An 18,319-nucleotide genomic window follows, 5' to 3' on the forward strand; every position below is an offset into this window, starting at 1 on the left:
CAGCAGGAGAAGCTGTCTTTGTGACTTTGGGATGATCACTCACTGCTAATCCGACCCCATATAGTTGCTTTGTGGGACAAAAAGAGAGGAAGAAGCATTATGCATTATTTCTAATGCTCGTAGATAAAAGTCAGGGTAGAAATCTGACATATTTGAAATGGCGGCAGGAAGATCATTCACTCCCTTGAGCTTGTTAGAAGAATGGTAGCATGCAAGAATAATAAGTAAATGGTATCAAACAACATCCTCAGAGTTAAAAATTGCTCAAAGAAGTTCTGATTTCAGAAGTTTGGTTTCCAGCATGTGAAGATATGCAAATGAATGGATGTTATACAAGAGATGTTATCATGTGATCAAAAGAACACTTGAAAGATTTTGTGCTTTATGCTTTGAATTAAATGCCGTTTACATGGTACTCCATTCTTCTATGAAATTATAGACAGAAGTACAAATATTTTACTGAGTAACTATGGAATTTGTATATGAATGCCAAATCTTATAGCTAGTCCTAACATTTGGACAACTCAGTAGCAACTAGACTAGAATAAGAACAGAACAGAACAGAATAGAATAACAGAGTTGGAAGGGATCTTGTAGATCTTCTAGTCCAACCCCCTGCCATTTCAGACAAATGGTTGTCCAATCTCTTCTTAAAAACTTTCACTGTTGGAGCATTCATAACTTCTGGAGGCAAGTTGTTCCATTGATTAATTGTTCTGTCATGAAATTTCTTCTTAGTTCTAGGTTGCTTCTCTCTTTGATTAGTTTCCATCCATTGCTTCTTGTCCTGCCCTCAGGTACTTTGGAGAATAGCTTGATTCTTTCTTTATGACAACCCCTGAGATATTTGAACACTGCTATCATGTCACCCTAGTCCATATCTTCATTAAACTAGACATACCCAATTCCAGCAAATGTTCTTTACACGTTTTAGCCTCCAGTCCCCTGATTAGCTTTGTTGCTCTTCTCTGAACTCTTTCTCAACATCTTTTTTACATCATAGTGACCAAAACTGGATGCAGTATTCCAAGTGTGGCCTTACCAAGGCATTATAAAGTGGTATTAACACTTCATGTGATCTTGAGTCTATCCCTCTGTTAATGCAGCCTAGCACTGTATTAGCTTTTTTTTGGTAGCTGTAGCACACTGCTGGCTCATAATAATTGCCTTGGATAGCTGGTAATGAGGATTAGTAAAGATTTACATATTGTTATATGTTTTTATTTTTTATTGTAAAGGCTAGAAGAAAAGAACTTATGATTTTTTTTGCCTCAGTTGAATACATGAACTTTGTCTTGAAGAGTGGGAAACAGCCTTACAAAGCCAAATGCTTTGGGATGGCTCTGGTATTATCCTTTAGAAAACAAGATAAATATAATACAGAGGCAGTTGAATTGTATTTTACATTGATCTTAGAATGCCTTGGCTCATAGTATCTTTTAGTGTAAGGCACATATATTCTACTTTTTCCCAGAGTGGAAAAATATTTGACATGGTTTTATCTTTACATGAACATCACATGTTTGTGATGTTCTTAGTCTTATTCCCAATTTGTACTAAAAGAAGCTGTGGCTCAGAAGAAAAAAAAATGTGGTTAAGTAGAGTACAATCTGAATCCATTTTTTCCTCTGAATTTTTACACAAAAATGTAAAATACAGATTAACTACTTTTTTAAAAAATTGTTTTGCAGAGAGTTGGATTGAAAGATGCCTCAGTGAAAGTGAAAACAAACGTTATTCCAGCCACACATCTCTGGCAAATGTTTCTAATGATGAAAGTAAGTATGCTTTATTTTCTATAGAAATATATATATACCCATTTGTTAAAAAATATTTGAAGTTTATAGTGTCTATATAGATCTGGAAAGCCACATCTTCAAGCAGGGAAAAAATTAAGAGTTAACTGACAAATGCATCAGCCAGAAAAACAGCATTTTGTATTTATATTGGACAGCTGAGTACATATGGGCAAAGGGACATACTGTAAAGATAAGCTATTAAGATACTAGCTTTGTAGATGAAGCCTGAATCTCCCTTCTGGGACCAAAACAATGCCCATTGGAATACTTGAATGTAAGTTCTTCACTGGCACTCAAAAGGAAATTAATTGCCAAGGGAATTGTTCATCTTCCTGTGAAAGATTGCTATGAAGAGAATTCCCTGCTGAGTGTTCTGATCATATATAACTCAACAGCTGATTCTCAATTCACCACCTTCCACAACCATTCCAATGCTGGCTCCAGTTCAGATTTTAAATGATTTCATTGTTTTCTTGAAACTCTTTGCTAATGATCAACATAAAGGCTGGCTGCTTAAAAGGAGATTCCCCATGGGGTCTCCTTCTATATGGAATACCTTGACAGAAGTGGTCAAGGTATTCAGTGTACACCTGGCCAGTGTAGAAGCCTGTGTGATGGAAGAGGCAGGATGACATTTTAAAGCTCTACGAGAATACCAAGCCTCTATATCCCTTTTGCATGGAGAACAAGGACAGTCTGGTAGTTATGACTCTGCTAACAACTTTGTTTTGGAGACTGCAAAACATATTGATCTACTTGTGCATGCAGTGGGTATGATTATGGCAAAGGTGAACATTTCCTTAAGAAGAATAATGCTTCAGGAATGAATGAGGAATGCCTGGTTTACATTGTCACTTGCCTTTCAGAGGTATCATTGGAATGGGAAGGAGAGTATTAGAGCAATATGGCTAAAGAAAGAGTGTTCAAATATGGCAATCATAGGAGATAAGCATGCTATTCTGTCTTTCCTTATTTACTTCTGTAGGGTGTCCTGTTCTGGTACTCTTTACTATTGCAATGGAATAGAGCCCATTCATCAAAAGTGTAGAAGTAGGGCTGGTTAGATGCTTAAACTCCATCACAAGCTCAGATACAATCTTTATGGGGGAAAAAAACCTTTACAGAGCCCTTTCCCTTCTTTCCTACAGTTAAATGGCTAATATGGTCTAAATGGCTGTAGAATGAATTCAGAGTGCAATAAGCCTTTGTTTCATGCATTCTGGCATCTGAGTTTTGGCATCTTTGATTTGGGACTGTAGTCGACCCACAACTTACACCTGACTCCTCAAAGCAACTTTTATCTAGGAAGTTCTGCTGAAGATTCTATGCATCTTCAGGTGACATCTGGGATTCTGTCTGTACAATGGGTTTCCATCAAAGAGGTCCATCAGCCTATATAATCCCAGCTCAGGATTGTACCTTGAGATATTAATGAACATTTTCCCGTTCTGAAAAAAAACCTATTGAATTATAGTGCAAGACTGTAATAACAATTATCTCACTGTATAATTTATTTTCTTAGTTATTTTGCTACTACATTAAGTATGACATTTTTACTGGGCAGAATATAAATGTAAAAAAACCTTAACCAGGTTGATTAGGATTTTAAAATATAGAGTTGCAGAAATAACGCAACAAGGTCCTATTTTAGCTTCTTTAATATAATGATATGAATTACCCAAGCAGCAATATGCAATGAAGAACAAGTTTGCTTTCATTTGGGGATCTGTTCAGTGTCAATACTGTGCATGTTTACTGAGAACCAAATCCAACTGAGTTCATTCTAGGTAGATGCCCTCCCCCAAGCTGTATATGTAGGACTGTAGCCTTATATATGTGGAATTTAGGCTAAACTACAGGACAAAATGTAACAAATCAAGACAGAATTTCTCAACAGCCAGTCATTTCATTATTCACTGTTCAATAGGCATACTCATAAAAATTATATTTTGGGTGATTTGAAAGTGATATGTTTTGTTTCATTTCCTTTATAGTGACTCATTTATATAAAATACAGCAAGTATGGCTTGTATTCATTATTTTTCCCATGCAGAAAAGCTACACTAGGGCTTAAAATATAGGCATTGAAATATAATAATAATAGTAATATAGTAACTTGAATTTGTTTTTTAAAAAAATATGTTTTATTAATTTGTTAACATAATCATCTTAATATTCGGTAAACTGTGTTGTCTGGGTTTACATTTAAGAAATATTCACTAACAGTTGATTTCTATAATCTATAATCCGCATAATAACTTTACTTGATTTCCTCTTTCTCCCCTAATGTTCTCTTTTACAAATCTTAAGTTAATACAATTCTTGTTATTTTAGTGAATGACGATTGAGTATAAAAGTTTTCTAATATTTCTACAGATAATAACCACATCAATATAATATTCCTTTTCTATCTAGTCATTCTGATTGTCTCATCATAGATCCTATTTACAGTTCTTGTTTACGTTCGTTTTTCCCACAATGTTCAAATCATTCTTACTGGTTAAGATCTTCTCAAAGTTAATTACACTTAAATATTTAAGTCTATTTTTTCTCATGTAAGCCAACCCGATACTTTTACCTTTCTTAAGGAATAAATAAGTCTAAAAGAAGAAAAAAGAATAAGAAAAAAGATAATATGCTACTTAAAATCCCTATTTCCTATGAGCTAATATATATTTATTTCCCAAAAATTTCATTCTTTTTACCATAATTAAAATATATATTTAATCTTTAAATATTCCATTTAGTAAATCTAGTCCTATAATTTTTTTTAACTCTTATTCAAAACATTTTTAATCCATTGTAATTTTCTTAAACTCAGTCACCTTTAAATATCTAAAACATTTCCTTTACATAAGCCATTCCAACTCTTTTATATTACTCATATCAAGAAGTAAAATAAAAAGAAAGAAGAAAAAGAAAGAACTATGTTACCTGAGGGGCTCTTCCCTCTTACTGTAGATATAAAAGATAAGTCAAGTTCAATATCTTTGTGAGAGGCATTTGCCCATTCATTTTTGTTGAAAATCTTTTTCTTTCTTTTTCTCTCTGCTTCTCTTATCATTTTTTGCCTCTCCAGTTCTAGTGTTTTTCCTGGCATCACTGCAGTCCATTTTGTCCATTTTTTTTCTTATCCTCAAATTTGTTTTGTGGTGTTAAAGTACAAGTTGTCTTTTCCAAATCCAGTATTTCTTGTAAATTTTTTTCCACTTGGGTTAAAGCATACTTCTTTGTTTTGTTAGATTCCATCTTTAACTCTCTATCCTCAAATTTGTATTCAGTTGTCTGTTTTATCTATTCCTTCTCTGTTGTTGTTTCCTGGGATTTTTTTGTTGTAAAGTTAAATTGGAGATGAATTGGTTTATATTTTCAAAGTTATTTTGGATTTCTTTGTGGTTTAAAATCATACTTGAAAAGTATTTATTTTTTCTTGATAGGTTGTTTCTATAAATCTCTGATTTTACATGATGACCAAGAATCCAAATTTTCTTTTCTCTGCAAATAGCTTTGGGGTCAGAGTTAATTAGATATTTGTAATCTATAAAGTTCAAACAAGGGTTTTTTTTTTGTTCTCTGAAGTTTGTAAGTCTCATTTTGTCTGCATCTCAGATTATTTTCTTTTTTGTCACAGCTGTTCTCTACTGTTAGAGCTTTGAAGGTCACAAGTAGAGATTAGTTTTTTTCCAGATTTTGCCAAGTCCTGCATGAAAGCCATAGCTGTCATAGTCTTCATCCACCACTAGATGCCAGCACTGGTTTATTTTTCAAATTTTCAAAATGAACAAATTGCCTTTAAAATGAGAATCTTAACCATTCAGTAATTTCAAACTTATCCAAATTTAGGTTTTATAACCATTTCATTTCATTTCAATATGTTTTAGTCCTCCATAAAAAAGGGTGCTTCCATTAGTAAAAGGGTGGGGCAAAAATCCCTCTCCTTCACTTTTGGAAGTTTTTTTGCTTCTTGGGATTTTTTCTTCTTCAGGAAAGTTGATAAAGGAGATAGTTTGGGGTTTTGCATAGTAGTGCAAGTAGCCAAGGGATCATGGAGCTCCACACCCTATGGCCAATTCTTTTCTGTTTGGGGACCCTAAATGGGCCTAAAGTCGCCCTGGAGAGGCAACAAAGAAGGAGGGAAGTCCCACCAACCATGGAGAGATGGCGGTTGATCCAGTCATTTGGGGAAAGCCCTCCAGAAACCAGCAGAAGAAAGGTTAGCTTCACTCCAGAGTCTAGCCCAAGCTACAAGCAGCCGAAATCAAAAAGCACTAATTTAAGCTTGATCATAAACAACGTGTTTGGAACTGGGTAAGAATATCAATTCTCTCTCTTCTACTTGATATTTGATTTCCTGGAAAAAAGAAAAAAAACCCCAAGAAGCAAAAATCCTCCGAAAGTGAGAAGGAGGGGGATTCTTGCCCTACCCTCCCACAGAAGGAAGCGGTGAATTAAACTTTTATGGTGAACAGAAATATATTGAAATGAAATGAATATAAGACTTAAATATGGATAAGTTTGAAATTGGTGGAATTTGTTAAGATTTTCTTTCCAAAAGATTATTGATGAAAACAGAAGAAAGTAATTGTTTGTTTTGAAAAATGAAAAAATGAACAGGTGCTGACATCTACTGGTGGATGAAAATATACAATTGTAGTAGCTCTAATACAGAAACTGACAGAAAGCCCAGTAAAAAATAACTTGTTTTTGTGACTTTTAATGTCTTAACCAAACAGAGAACAACTTCAAAAAGAAAACATTCTGGGCTATTTACAAGGCAAGAACTATAAACTTTAGGGGGAAAAAATTGACCTTCCTAGATTATAAATACTTATAGAATTGTGACTTTAAAGCTGTTTGCAGAGAAAGGAAAACTTTGATTTTTGGCTATCATGGAGCATCAGAGACCTGCAGAAAGAACATACCAAGAAAAAACAAATACTTTCTAAGAGGAAGTGTATGCTATGTTGCAACTAACTCAAACGACAATGATTTCAAACCACGAGGAAATTAAAAACAACTTTGCAAATTTAAATGAACACATCTTCAATTTAACTCTACAACAACAACAAAAACTCTCAGAAAATTAAAATAGAGAGCAATTAGATAAAGCAGAGAATTGAACATAAACCAGAGGAAAGAAATTTAAAGATGGAATCCAACAATGGAAGGAATTATAGAGAAAAACTTGCAGGAAATATCGGGCATGGAAAAGATAACCTACACTTCAAGATTGCAAAATAAGTCTGAGGACAAGAAAAAAGATTTGACAAAATGGATTATAGAGCTGTCAGGAGAACTGTGAGAACATGAGAGACAAATAATGATAAGAGAAATTAAGAGAGAAAGAAAGAAAAAGATTTTCAATGAATACAAAGGGGTGAAAGCCTCCCAAAAAACATTTTACTGGATTTGTCTCCTGTACCTATGACAACATCCACAAGACTATGGGAGAACTTTTTGGTCCAGCGGAGCATACTGATTAGGAAAGATATTGGGAGGGGGGAAGGCTAAAGTTAGAATTAAGAAATTGGATGATGGGACTTATCGGATGGAATATTTAAAAACTAAACATTTGTTTGAATATGATTTAAAAAAATAGAAAAATTCTGAATATAAATGTATTTTAGTTTAAGAGGGATAGGCCCCTCAAGTAACATAGTATTCTTTTTTAAAATTTTGTTTTATTTATTTATTTATTTTTACTATATGAGAAATATAAACATGTTGGGATGGTTTATATGAGGGAAAGGTTTTAGATATTTAAGTGTAATTGATTGTGAGAAAATCTCAATTGACAAGAATGTTCTGAATAGACTCAAAAGATTAGATGATTGGATTTATTAGATGGAATATTTAAGGATTAAACATTTGTTTGAACATGGTTAAAAAGAATATAAAAATTTTGGATATAAATGTATTTTAGCTTAAGAGGGATTTTTTTAAAGTAGTATATTATTTCCTTCTCTTTTTCTTCTCTTTTTCTTTTTTTAAGACATGAGAAACGTAAAACTGTTGGGATGGCTTATATGAGGAAAAAGATGTAATACTTAAGTGTAATTAACTGAGAAAATCTTAACTGGTAAGAATGTTTTGAACATTGTGGGGAAAACAAATCTAAATAAGAACTTTGAAAACAGGATTTATGATGAGGTAATTAAGATGATCACTTAGAAAAGAAGCTTTATATTGATGTGGTTGTTAAATATTAGAAAAATGTTTATATCCAATTGTTATCTATCAAAAGAAATGTACTAATTTAAGAGAATGTTACTGGAAGAAGAGAAAATCAAAGAAAGCTACTATGTGGATTATGGAATTATAAAATTAATTGTTATGGATTATTTTTAAATGTAAACCCAGACAACACACTGTTTACCAAATATTAAGGTGACTATGTTAAAAAAATCAATAAAATAAATTTTTTAAAAAACTACTGAGGAAATAGTTCAGTGCACTTTAACTCATATCTATTAACCTGGTGTCAATCTCTTAGCCTTTGTGATATCACTGGTTTCATAGAAATCCTAGCGCAGGGACTCAAGTTGCAGGCATTGGCCTCTATAAAAATTTGAGCCTGAATAGTTCCCATTTAAAAGAGATAAATGCAAAATCCTCAACCAGTTGAGACTACTCTTGTCTCCTCAATGTCTGTGAATGGGAAAGAAAAACCACCCATGAGGGAAGGGAATCAGATACATCAATCAGTACCAGGTAACAGTATTGTTCTACTTCAGTGCCATGTCTCTCATCATAGAATTGCCCAAAGGAAGGACTACTTATTGTTCATCAAGATGCATCCTCAGAATTGGTAAGTCTCAGGAGGAGGACAAATACTTCCCCAAACTAGCCCATATGATATTTGCCAGCAAGGGTTGGTCACTTCATCTTCTAAAAAAAGGGTTGATCCCACAGAATCAGGCTATTGGTCTGTCATTCAGCCTCCACTTGATCATATTCCTCATTGTCCAACTGTTTATATGCTAGTCCAATAGAAGACAACAATAGACAATAATAAAACTTGAAAACATTGTCATAAATATGTTTTCTTCCTGGGCAAAAAAATCTTGATAAATATTCCTTGTTCCCAAGAATAGCATCATTACAACTGCTTTGAAAAATGAATTGGAACACTGCTGTCCTGCATTTGCCCTCCACAATGACACCCCTAACAGAAAAGGACTTTTCTGGCTTAATAGATCAAGTTTTAATGGGAGCCTCAACACTGAATGTATGAATGGCTGCCCATTTTTAAGAACAAAGATATGTTCAGAAATATTCTTCAAAAGGAGCAAGTTTTTCTTCCACAATTTCTTCCATTGCTTTTAACAACATTTCTTGTTGACAACATTAAAATCCCAAACATTGTTGGGATTTGTTCTGGTGCAGCAAGAGAAGAGAAGGACGGTGGAAGGAAATGTCTATTGTAATTACTAATCTATTGTATAATAGAACCTTCAGACTCTAATGAGACTTTCAGCCAGTATTTGTGTTTAAATAGTCACAACTGCAATAAAGAATGAAAAAGAGATGCTACATCTCTGTGGAGCTTGTAAGAGGTCTATTTTCCTATATATAGAAAGTCCTGCCATAACTTTTTTCCAGCTTCAAGTTTCTAAGCAGGAAAGGTAGCGTAATGACACAAGATGTGAAAAGATGTGGAAGGGTAGATGAGATGTAAACATTTATTTCTTTTAGGTCCCAAAGAAGGTATTCATGGGATCACTGGTGCCCACAGGCATCAGATTGTGCAGCCTGACATTTATTTAAACAATCATTCTGATTATCTTAATCTTCAAGTATATTTACATATTTCAAGGTTTCTTCTGGGGAATTTGAGGATATTCCTAACAGTGGAGTTTTCTCATGCCTCAGCACCTCAGCTGAAAGAATGTCCCCTGATATTATTTTCTCTTAACAGATGAGGAGAAAGAGAATAATAGAGCATCCAAACCGCACTCTACCCCAGCAACTCTGCAATGGTAAGATCTGTTTCTTGAAAAAGACAAATAAATAGCTCTAGCAAAACCTAGCAAAACACTATAAAATATCAATAAATGTATGCACATAAACGTATTCAGTTATATCTCTTTTATTTACCCATCTAATCACTGGAGACATAGGAACATAGAGAAGGGTTTCTGGAAACTGATTAGTTGAACATATTCATATTCTTTTCTGAACTTAAGCTCTCCTAAACTGTGTTAGCAAATGGTTATTCTTTCCCAAATATTTAAACAGCATTTCATTTCTTGCTATTGTTGTTCTTTTCCAGCAATTAATACTTCAAGCCTCCTCAGAAGGCAATTGCTTAGTCTTTCCTATAATTTGATGGACTCGTTTCAGCCAAATTGCCACAGCTAATTATCTCATAAAGCTCTTCTCCCAGGAGAAAGCAAGTCAGTAATGGTAGCATCCTTAATCATAGAAGTTAATACATCCCAAAACTCCCAGGATATTCAGCTTGTTGGAATGTAGCCATTATTTGCTACCATGTTCCAATTGCCCAAGAGAGGCAATAAGCCATTTTCTATCATTCAGGCCACCATCTTTAGCAGCATAGCTGCCCTTGCGGCTTGCTTGTCCTTGCACTTTTATCTGCCCTAGTTGTGCTTGCCTGGGCTCATTGCAAAAGAACTTCATGTTCTCCAAAGTACAATAACCATCACCCCTTTTGTTTATCTGCATTTGATTCTAAGCTGCTGTATGCAGATAAACTATACATGTTTGATCATAACTTCAGCCTGTAGGACCTAACATTTCAATGATTGTGAAGCAGAGGCACATCATTTTGCTTCCTAATAAGCCAGCAGCACTTTACCTCTTCCTCTTTTAAGCAATGTGACAATTGCAATTAGTTTGGTCAGGGGGGGTCTGGAGTGGCATGAACAGCATTTGAAAAGGGATAAAGAGGAGGCAAAGTAGCTATGGCAATGTGCCAGTCAGTCTAAACTATGTTTGGGCTAGCTAACATAATTTGATTTGGTTCATATATCTTGCTTATTCATATATTATAGATTGCTTGTCTGAGCTTAATGTGATGTGTCAATTCAGCCTATTGTGGCTTATCTGGCAAAAGATTTTTTTTTTTTTTTAGCAAACTACAGCATAGCATGGTGTATTAACCTAGCTGATGTTAGTTCTAGCCTCATCTCTGGCCAAGATTTTGGAAGACCAATGAATTGTGGTGGCAGCAACCTGAGTGAGCTCCATCCTCTGCATCTCATTTCAGGTTGTTTGGCCCATGCAATCAAGGCTGAGCAGAGATGATGGAGCCCAACCTAACCAGCTGAGTGAGAATGGAAGCTGCAGGGGATGAGTATGTGTTGGTGGGGAGAAGATAGCAAATAGAGAGGAGAGTTTAGAGAAAACAAAGGAGAAAGAAGCGAGGAAATGGCCGTGAGCATGGGAAAGTACATTTCTGTGCATCTGTTTTTTTTTACTTCACAAATTAATTAGTTATTTATGAGTTTTGAATTGGCCACCATGAACTTGATGCATTATGTTCTCTGAAATCATCTGCCTTTTGTCCATGGGTTCATTGATTATTCCATAGCAAGTGAGTCAGGCACTTTTAGTGCTCTGTATCTGACACAGAACCTGGAATTTCTTAAGTTGATCTGTGTTGGCTTGAAACCAGTTATGTAGGGATTAATGATGAGAATCTTGTAGGTTTTTTGTCATAGTAAATATTGTCATAGGCATCTGGTACACTATAAAGATATGCATACATACATATATTTTATAGGCTGCCTGACTCCCAACAACATTGGGCAGCTTATAATTAAGTTTTTTTTAAAAAAAAAAAACATAAAACACCCACAAAGAGATTTATGATGGTCCCAGAAACTTAAAAAAAGCTCATTAATAATTTCCTGAACATCAGCAGGGTGGGAGGCAACCAGATCTCTGGGAGAATATTATTCTGCAGGGCAAGAGCTACAGCAGTCATACTTCCTAGGCCCCATAAGATGACATTGCTGAAGTGATGGCACCAGATGGACAGAAACAACTGAAAACAAGCAGTCCTTCAAATAATCTGGGCCTTTTGCCTTTATAGATGATAAATAGCACTTTGAATTGCACCTGGAACTTTATTGGTGCCGCTGTGGAACAATGGGGAGGTCATCAACAAAGCATACCTAACATTGTCGATATTACTGCATTCTGGAACAGTTGTAATTTCTGAATAGTTTTCAAGAGTAGCACCATGTACAACACATTATTGTAATCCATTTATGAGGCTATGAGTGACTGTCTGATGGGGCCCTGGTCCAAGAAAGAGTGCACCTGGCACACTAAATGTACTTAAGCAAGTTCCTCTTGGCCATAGCTAGTACCTGCTCTTCCAATAGAAACTGTGTATCCAAGATGACCCTCTAGTTGTGCACCAATCTTGAATAGGAAAATGTACCACCATCCAAAACCAGATTGAAGATCACCAGACCCTGAGGGTACCCATGAATTTTGGAAGTACTTTAACAGAATAACAAAGTTGGAAGAGACTTTGGAGGTCTTCTAGTCCAACCCCCTGCTCAGGTAGGAAACCCTATACCATTTCAGACAAATGGTTGTCCAATCTCATCTTAAAAACTTCCACTGTTGCAGCATTCACAACTTCTGGAGGCAGGTTGCTCCACTGATTAATTGTTCTAACTGTCAGGAAATTTCTCATTAGTTCTAGGTTGTTTCTCTCCTTGATTAGTTTATATGCATTGCTTCTTATCCTATCCTCAGGTACTTTGGAGAATAGATTGACTCCCTCTTTTTTGTGGCAACCCCTGAGATATTGGAACACTGCTATCATGTCACTCCTAGTCCTTTTTTTTTTTCATTAAATTAGTCATACCCAATTCCAGCAACCGTTCTTTACATGTTTTAGCTTCCAGCCCCTAATAGTCTTTGTTGCTCTTCTCTACACTCTTTCTAGAGTCTCAACATTTTTTTTATATCGTGGTGACCAAAACTGAATGCAGTATTCCAAGTATGGTTTTACCAAAGCATTATAAAGTGGTATTAACACTTCATGTGATCTTGAGTCTATCCCTCTCTTAATGCAGCCTAGAACTGTGTTGGCTTTTTTGGCAGCTGCAGCACGCTGCTGACTCATATTTAAGTGACTGTCCACTAGCACTCCAAGATCCCTCTCACTGTTACTACTGTTGAGTCAGGTATCACCTATACTATACTTGTGCATTTGGGTTTTCTTGCCTAAATATAGAACCTTACTTTTTTCACCATTGAATTTCATTTTGTTAGATAGATTATGGTGTACTAATTAACACTTCCAAGACTATATAGTACTTCTTTTAGATATTACAGCTCTTTATTGAACTGGGATAATGCTGAACTAGAATGAAATGTACAGTTGCTGAATGTACTCTTTAGTCAGATACGTTCTTTTTAATCCAGTTCAGGTTGTCAGAGCATTCATTAAATTCTACAGCTCTCTGTATTTGTGCCCTCTGAATGATAGATGGGTATTTTATCATAATAGTAATGAAAATTAAAATAACAGGTGGTTATGGAGAATTATATCTGATTACTTAACACAGTTCATTTAACTACAAATTATTTAATAAGCTAGAATTGAGTGATCTTTTTCAATATGCTAAGCCATAAATCAAAGATTATGAACCATAATCAGTGGTAGGATTCATCTGGTTTGCACCATTTCAGCAGAACCTGTAGCTAATTTTTTGTTGTCCAGGCCCAGAATGGATTTCCGGAAACAGCATCTTCACAGAGAACTGGTGGTTCACATATTTGAATCCCACCACTGACCGTAATGATTGTAACCACACAACCTACTAAGTAAATTCCAAGCAAAGCAAATTATGAATGACTTTGATGCAGGAATCCAGCCTTCATTCTAATGAAACGCCAATTTTATAATCCTGATTTGCTTGGATTTTTAAGAGTATATAATAGAATGCAAATGAATTTGTTTAGCAAATAAAATATACTGAAATGTTGCACATAATTTTAAAGATAGTGTTTTAAGGACATTGCTGATAAAATAAATAATCCAAGTTCATTATAACACTATAGGCTAGTCCAGAGTTCAAAATATGAACTCCTGAAATGACAAAAATATGTAAAACCAAACAATGATCAAAATGGTTTTTGGTCATTAAAGAAAAGTTCAGGCATAACAGAAGATTGTTTAGCACAGACTAATGATTCACCAAGAAAGAATGGAGAGAAAGGAGGAAAGTCATTAGATATTATGAAGAGAAATAATTGAGAGTCTTTCTTCCTATCCTGTCTTGGTCAGAGAAATTGATGTGCCAATTAGCACCTATGGCATACAAACAGTCTGTGTCCCTTGAAAAGGGGTTTTGTTCAGGGTCTGTGTATCTGAGGGCAAATGCCGCAATGATATTGTAGTAGACAGAAAACAAGAATAGATGCTGCCTTTAGAAACCAATTCTATTCAACTACTCTTATGTCTTAATGAAATTTTTGTAGAAAGAAAAAAAAATCATGTTAAGGCTAATGAAGTATTGGGGAGGAGAATATCCAAACAATACAGCAAGACATATAAATCAGTTTTTCTAAGAAAGGTCTCTGCTAATTGGCTCACAGGTTACTTTAAGTTATTATTTTCAAATCCATATTTCTCTGAATTAGTGTTAATTAAAGCTTATTTTTATGCCACAGTTTAATAAGGTATTATACATAACAGTACAGCAGCGATATAAAGCTTAATTCAACCTATTAGATACCTAATATTCTTCCTAGATCATGTCTCCACTAAATAGTTTGGTCTTCACTGACCCAAGTATGCATCTTCCATAATTAATCCTTCCAATATTATTGGACATTACCAATGTTATTTCTAACAGTGTTAAAAGCAGAAAGAAGGTTTAGGGGAGCGTTTAACTGTAGAAGCACAGATGCTTCTGAAGTGCCCATCCTTCTAGTAATGCTTCAGAGGCTCCATTTACTTCCAAAAGTCGATGCAAGCAGCCAAAGAATTGCAAGAAGAGCTCTGAGTACTGCATGACATAATCAGAGTTGCTTCTTTTAGCTTATGTTCAATTGGTAACAATCCATATTGTAGCAACCTAGGTAAGAATCAAGACTGCCTAGAACTGTCTTACCAAGGATGTTGTTGGGCTCTCCTTTGCTAAATGTATTCAAGCAGAGGCTGTACAGCCATCTGCTGGCAATGTTTTAATCTGGATTCCTGCATCGAATAGGAGACTGGACTCCGTGGACTAAATTAGTTTTCTAATTCTATGATTCTGTCTTGGCTGGAATTACTACAGAATGAAGGATGGATGCTATGGATGGAATACAGTGAGAATGGGGAGGGAGGAGAAAGGATAACAGAAGGTTAGGCTAAAGACATAAGTAAGTAAGCTGATGTGAATAGCATGGGAATGTAACTGTGACTCCATATGTAAATGGATAAGATAGTTCCATCCTTAGGTGTTTGGTCCTCAGGTCAAAGGTAGTTTTAAACTCTGGATTGAAGCAGGAGATACACTGTCTGCTTAGGTAGCAGGGTGGTTTAGATGAATTATACTACAAATGAAGAGCATATTTTGTTTTTCCTTTAAACTTTGAAAGAGAAAACTGGAAATGAATCCAAAGTGCTAACTATGTATGTAATTTTGGCTGTAATAGGCTGTCATCCTCTAGCTGCGCCTTGAAATGCAAGCAGAATTATTATGGGGTAAATTTTACATAAGGAAAGGAGCACATTGGAACAAGCACTGGTACATGACTATCTTGGAAAGCCTTTGATGATATGGCAGGTCCCCTATGTGCAGTACACAGCTTTTGATGCTAGGATTGTTGTGCTAGGAAATGGAGCAAATTGGTTTGGCGGAGACTGATGACTTCTTTTCTTTCAATTCTTTATACTTTAGTAACATAAATGATATTACAAAATCCTTTTGGAATTGAGTTACATATAACTGCAAAAATAAATAATAGATAATGCATCTCAAATTGCATTTCTTTTCACTCATTGATTGGAGTCATACTCTGACCAACACCATAAATGATAATGTGAAAATAGAGTAAATAGGTTCATACCTTACAAAAAATTTAAAAATTACATTATGATTGAAAGTGCAGATTATAAGAATCAACTTCCCCCCGAGGTTCGAACTACTCCCACCCTGCCAGCCTTTAAGAAAGCCATTAAAACTCTCCTGTTCCGGCAGGCCTGGGGCTGATGTCCCCGGGGGGGGGGCGGGATATGATCGGACACTCTGTATGAATGTATTTATTTTATTGTTTTATTGTTAGATTATTGTTTTAATTTTGTACGCCGCCCTGAATCCCTTGGGATTGGGCGGCATATAAATTTTAGAAATAAATAAATAAATAAGAAACAGCTAAGAATATGTCTTTTTATGAATCTGTTTAAACATGTGCAAATTGTTCATTAGATGCTAATCTACTACTTGCTGTTCATTTCTGAGTAGACTCATGTAAACATATGTTTGCTCTTTTTAGTGAGACAAAGTACTTTTAAGAGTGAAAGCTAAAATATAGTATTGTAGTATTCTGGGGCTTATTTTCATCTATGAAAGCATTGTTAAAAAAAGTATATTTGTTTTCTTTGTTTTGTCCTTATTTTTAAGGCTGGAGGAGAATTACGAGATTGCCGAAGGTGTCTGCATCCCTCGAAGCGCTCTCTACATGCACTATTTGGATTTCTGTGAGAAAAATGATACCCAGCCTGTTAATGCTGCTAGTTTTGGAAAGGTGAGTATAATAAAACTTTCCAGCAATGAATTTCAGGGATTTAAAAGATAATGACTATGGAATATAATAATAATTTATTAAACTGTATGCCCCCTAACTCCCAAAAATTCTGGGCAGCTCGCAACAATCAAAGAAATTACAACAGAATCAATAAAAAAGAAAAACACAGGAAAGAATGGTAGGATAGATGGAATGAAGCAAGGTGAGTAACTCTCCCTCACCAAGGCTGGGGTGAAAAGCCAGTTCTTCCCTGCTCTTCTGAAGAACAGCAGAATGGGAACAATTCAAATCTTGGGGGAACCTCATTCCAGGGGCCTATACTTTCCCCATACATATTATCATTATTCAAATAAAAAATAAACTGTTAACAGAACATTGTGCAGTTGAAGATTTCTTTAGAGGTTCCAAGGAGAGGAAAGTTTTTGCTGGATGAGTTTCACAAATTCCTTTGATAAGATTAAAATTTTTAAAGCAACCCAGATAGCTTTGTCTGACAGTTGATTCTGATATTAATGTCAGACTAAGAAATATCTTCAGAGGTCATTGCAGGAAACATGACACCAGACTACATAATGGGTGGTGAAAAGTATAATGGGTGTAGCCGGTGGTGAAAGGGTTGCATGCAACCCACCAAAATGCTACTTGCCTTCTCCAGTCCTTTATGTCTACTGATCACAAGCCCTGACCCATGCCTGATTTATCTGGGCTACCACTAAAAGCCCCATTGCCTATCTCATCATATCATTTGGTGGAATCAAGAAAGCTGTTCCTAAAGAAGTCTTGTTTGGGGGTTAGGAGTGTCCCTTTTTCTATCAAAAGATTGGTAGTTCTTAGAAGATTGATCCCTCCTTTCCTGTCTAAAAATAAAATACCACCCCCACCCCCACCCACCCCATTACAATATAAGTTTCCCATCCATTGCAAGGAGACAATGCTTTGGATCACAACTAGTATAACACTAAAAGGGGATTTGGGCTTTATCCTCAGTCCCCAGTGTGATGCACAGATAAGTTTTGATTTTTAATATCCCATTGACAGGGGCTCCAGACCTTTATTTCTTAAAGGGTAAACAGAACCAGGGCTTTTTTTCTCATAGAATGCCCAGAACAGAGTTCTGGCACCTTTTTTGGATAGAACCTTGTAGGGTAGGCAAGACGGGTTGTATGACATGTATGAGCTCTGGCAGCTTTTTTTTTTTTTTTTTTAGAAAAAAAGCACTGAACAGAACTATATTGCTTCGCAAGTTTCAAGAGAAAATAATAGTAAACCAATAGGAATGTTTTATTTGTCTTTGGGGTAGTTGAAGAAAAATCCTATTTGAGGAGTACTTGTCATACTTTCTAAATGACAGCAGGCACCCTGCTCCCCTCTGAAAATTCAGAAAAATGCCTTCTTCCCTCCATAGTGCCTGGGTGCCCCCATCTCTGTCTGCCCAAACTGAAAGAGAGAGGGGTGGGATTAATGTGTAATTAAAGAGAATTTGGAAGCCTGAGATGTTGCGGAATGTTAGATCAGTAGCTGGAACAGCATGTGGTGTTCTTTAGGTAGGCTTCATTGAATTAGTACAAAAAGAGAGAGTCAGAGAAAGAGGCTGCCTGCCTGTCTGCTCATTTATCAAATAGCTAGGCTGAACTTTCACAGCTCCACAAAAGTGTTTTTCTGTTTGCTGATTTCCTCCCACCCCACCCTTTACTTCAGAATATAAATCTGTACAACATTTTCCCCTGTTCTAAGGCTTATGAAATAAGACATTTTGGTTCCCCATTACTTAATAAATAAATAAGCAAATGTGGTAA

At 35.5% G+C, this 18,319-nt stretch overlaps 1 protein-coding gene across 2 annotated transcripts in view; it reads left to right on the forward strand.

Annotated features, from left to right (window-relative positions):
• Window positions 1–18,319, forward strand: part of RFX4 (regulatory factor X4) — a 92,716-nt gene that overhangs the window by 28,103 nt on the left and 46,294 nt on the right. For both annotated transcript variants that reach the window (XM_039363905.1, XM_039363906.1), the window contains exons 2-4: window positions 1,692–1,778; window positions 9,718–9,778; window positions 16,400–16,523. In XM_039363905.1, the coding sequence (XP_039219839.1) occupies window positions 1,692–1,778; window positions 9,718–9,778; window positions 16,400–16,523 (272 nt within the window). The remainder of the gene's footprint in view (window positions 1–1,691; window positions 1,779–9,717; window positions 9,779–16,399; window positions 16,524–18,319) is intronic.

The sequence above is a fragment of the Crotalus tigris genome, unplaced genomic scaffold (genome assembly GCF_016545835.1).
Source record: "Crotalus tigris isolate CLP2741 ecotype Arizona unplaced genomic scaffold, ASM1654583v1 scf7180000019630.4133010339:1179603, whole genome shotgun sequence".
Taxonomy (NCBI): domain Eukaryota; kingdom Metazoa; phylum Chordata; class Lepidosauria; order Squamata; family Viperidae; genus Crotalus; species Crotalus tigris.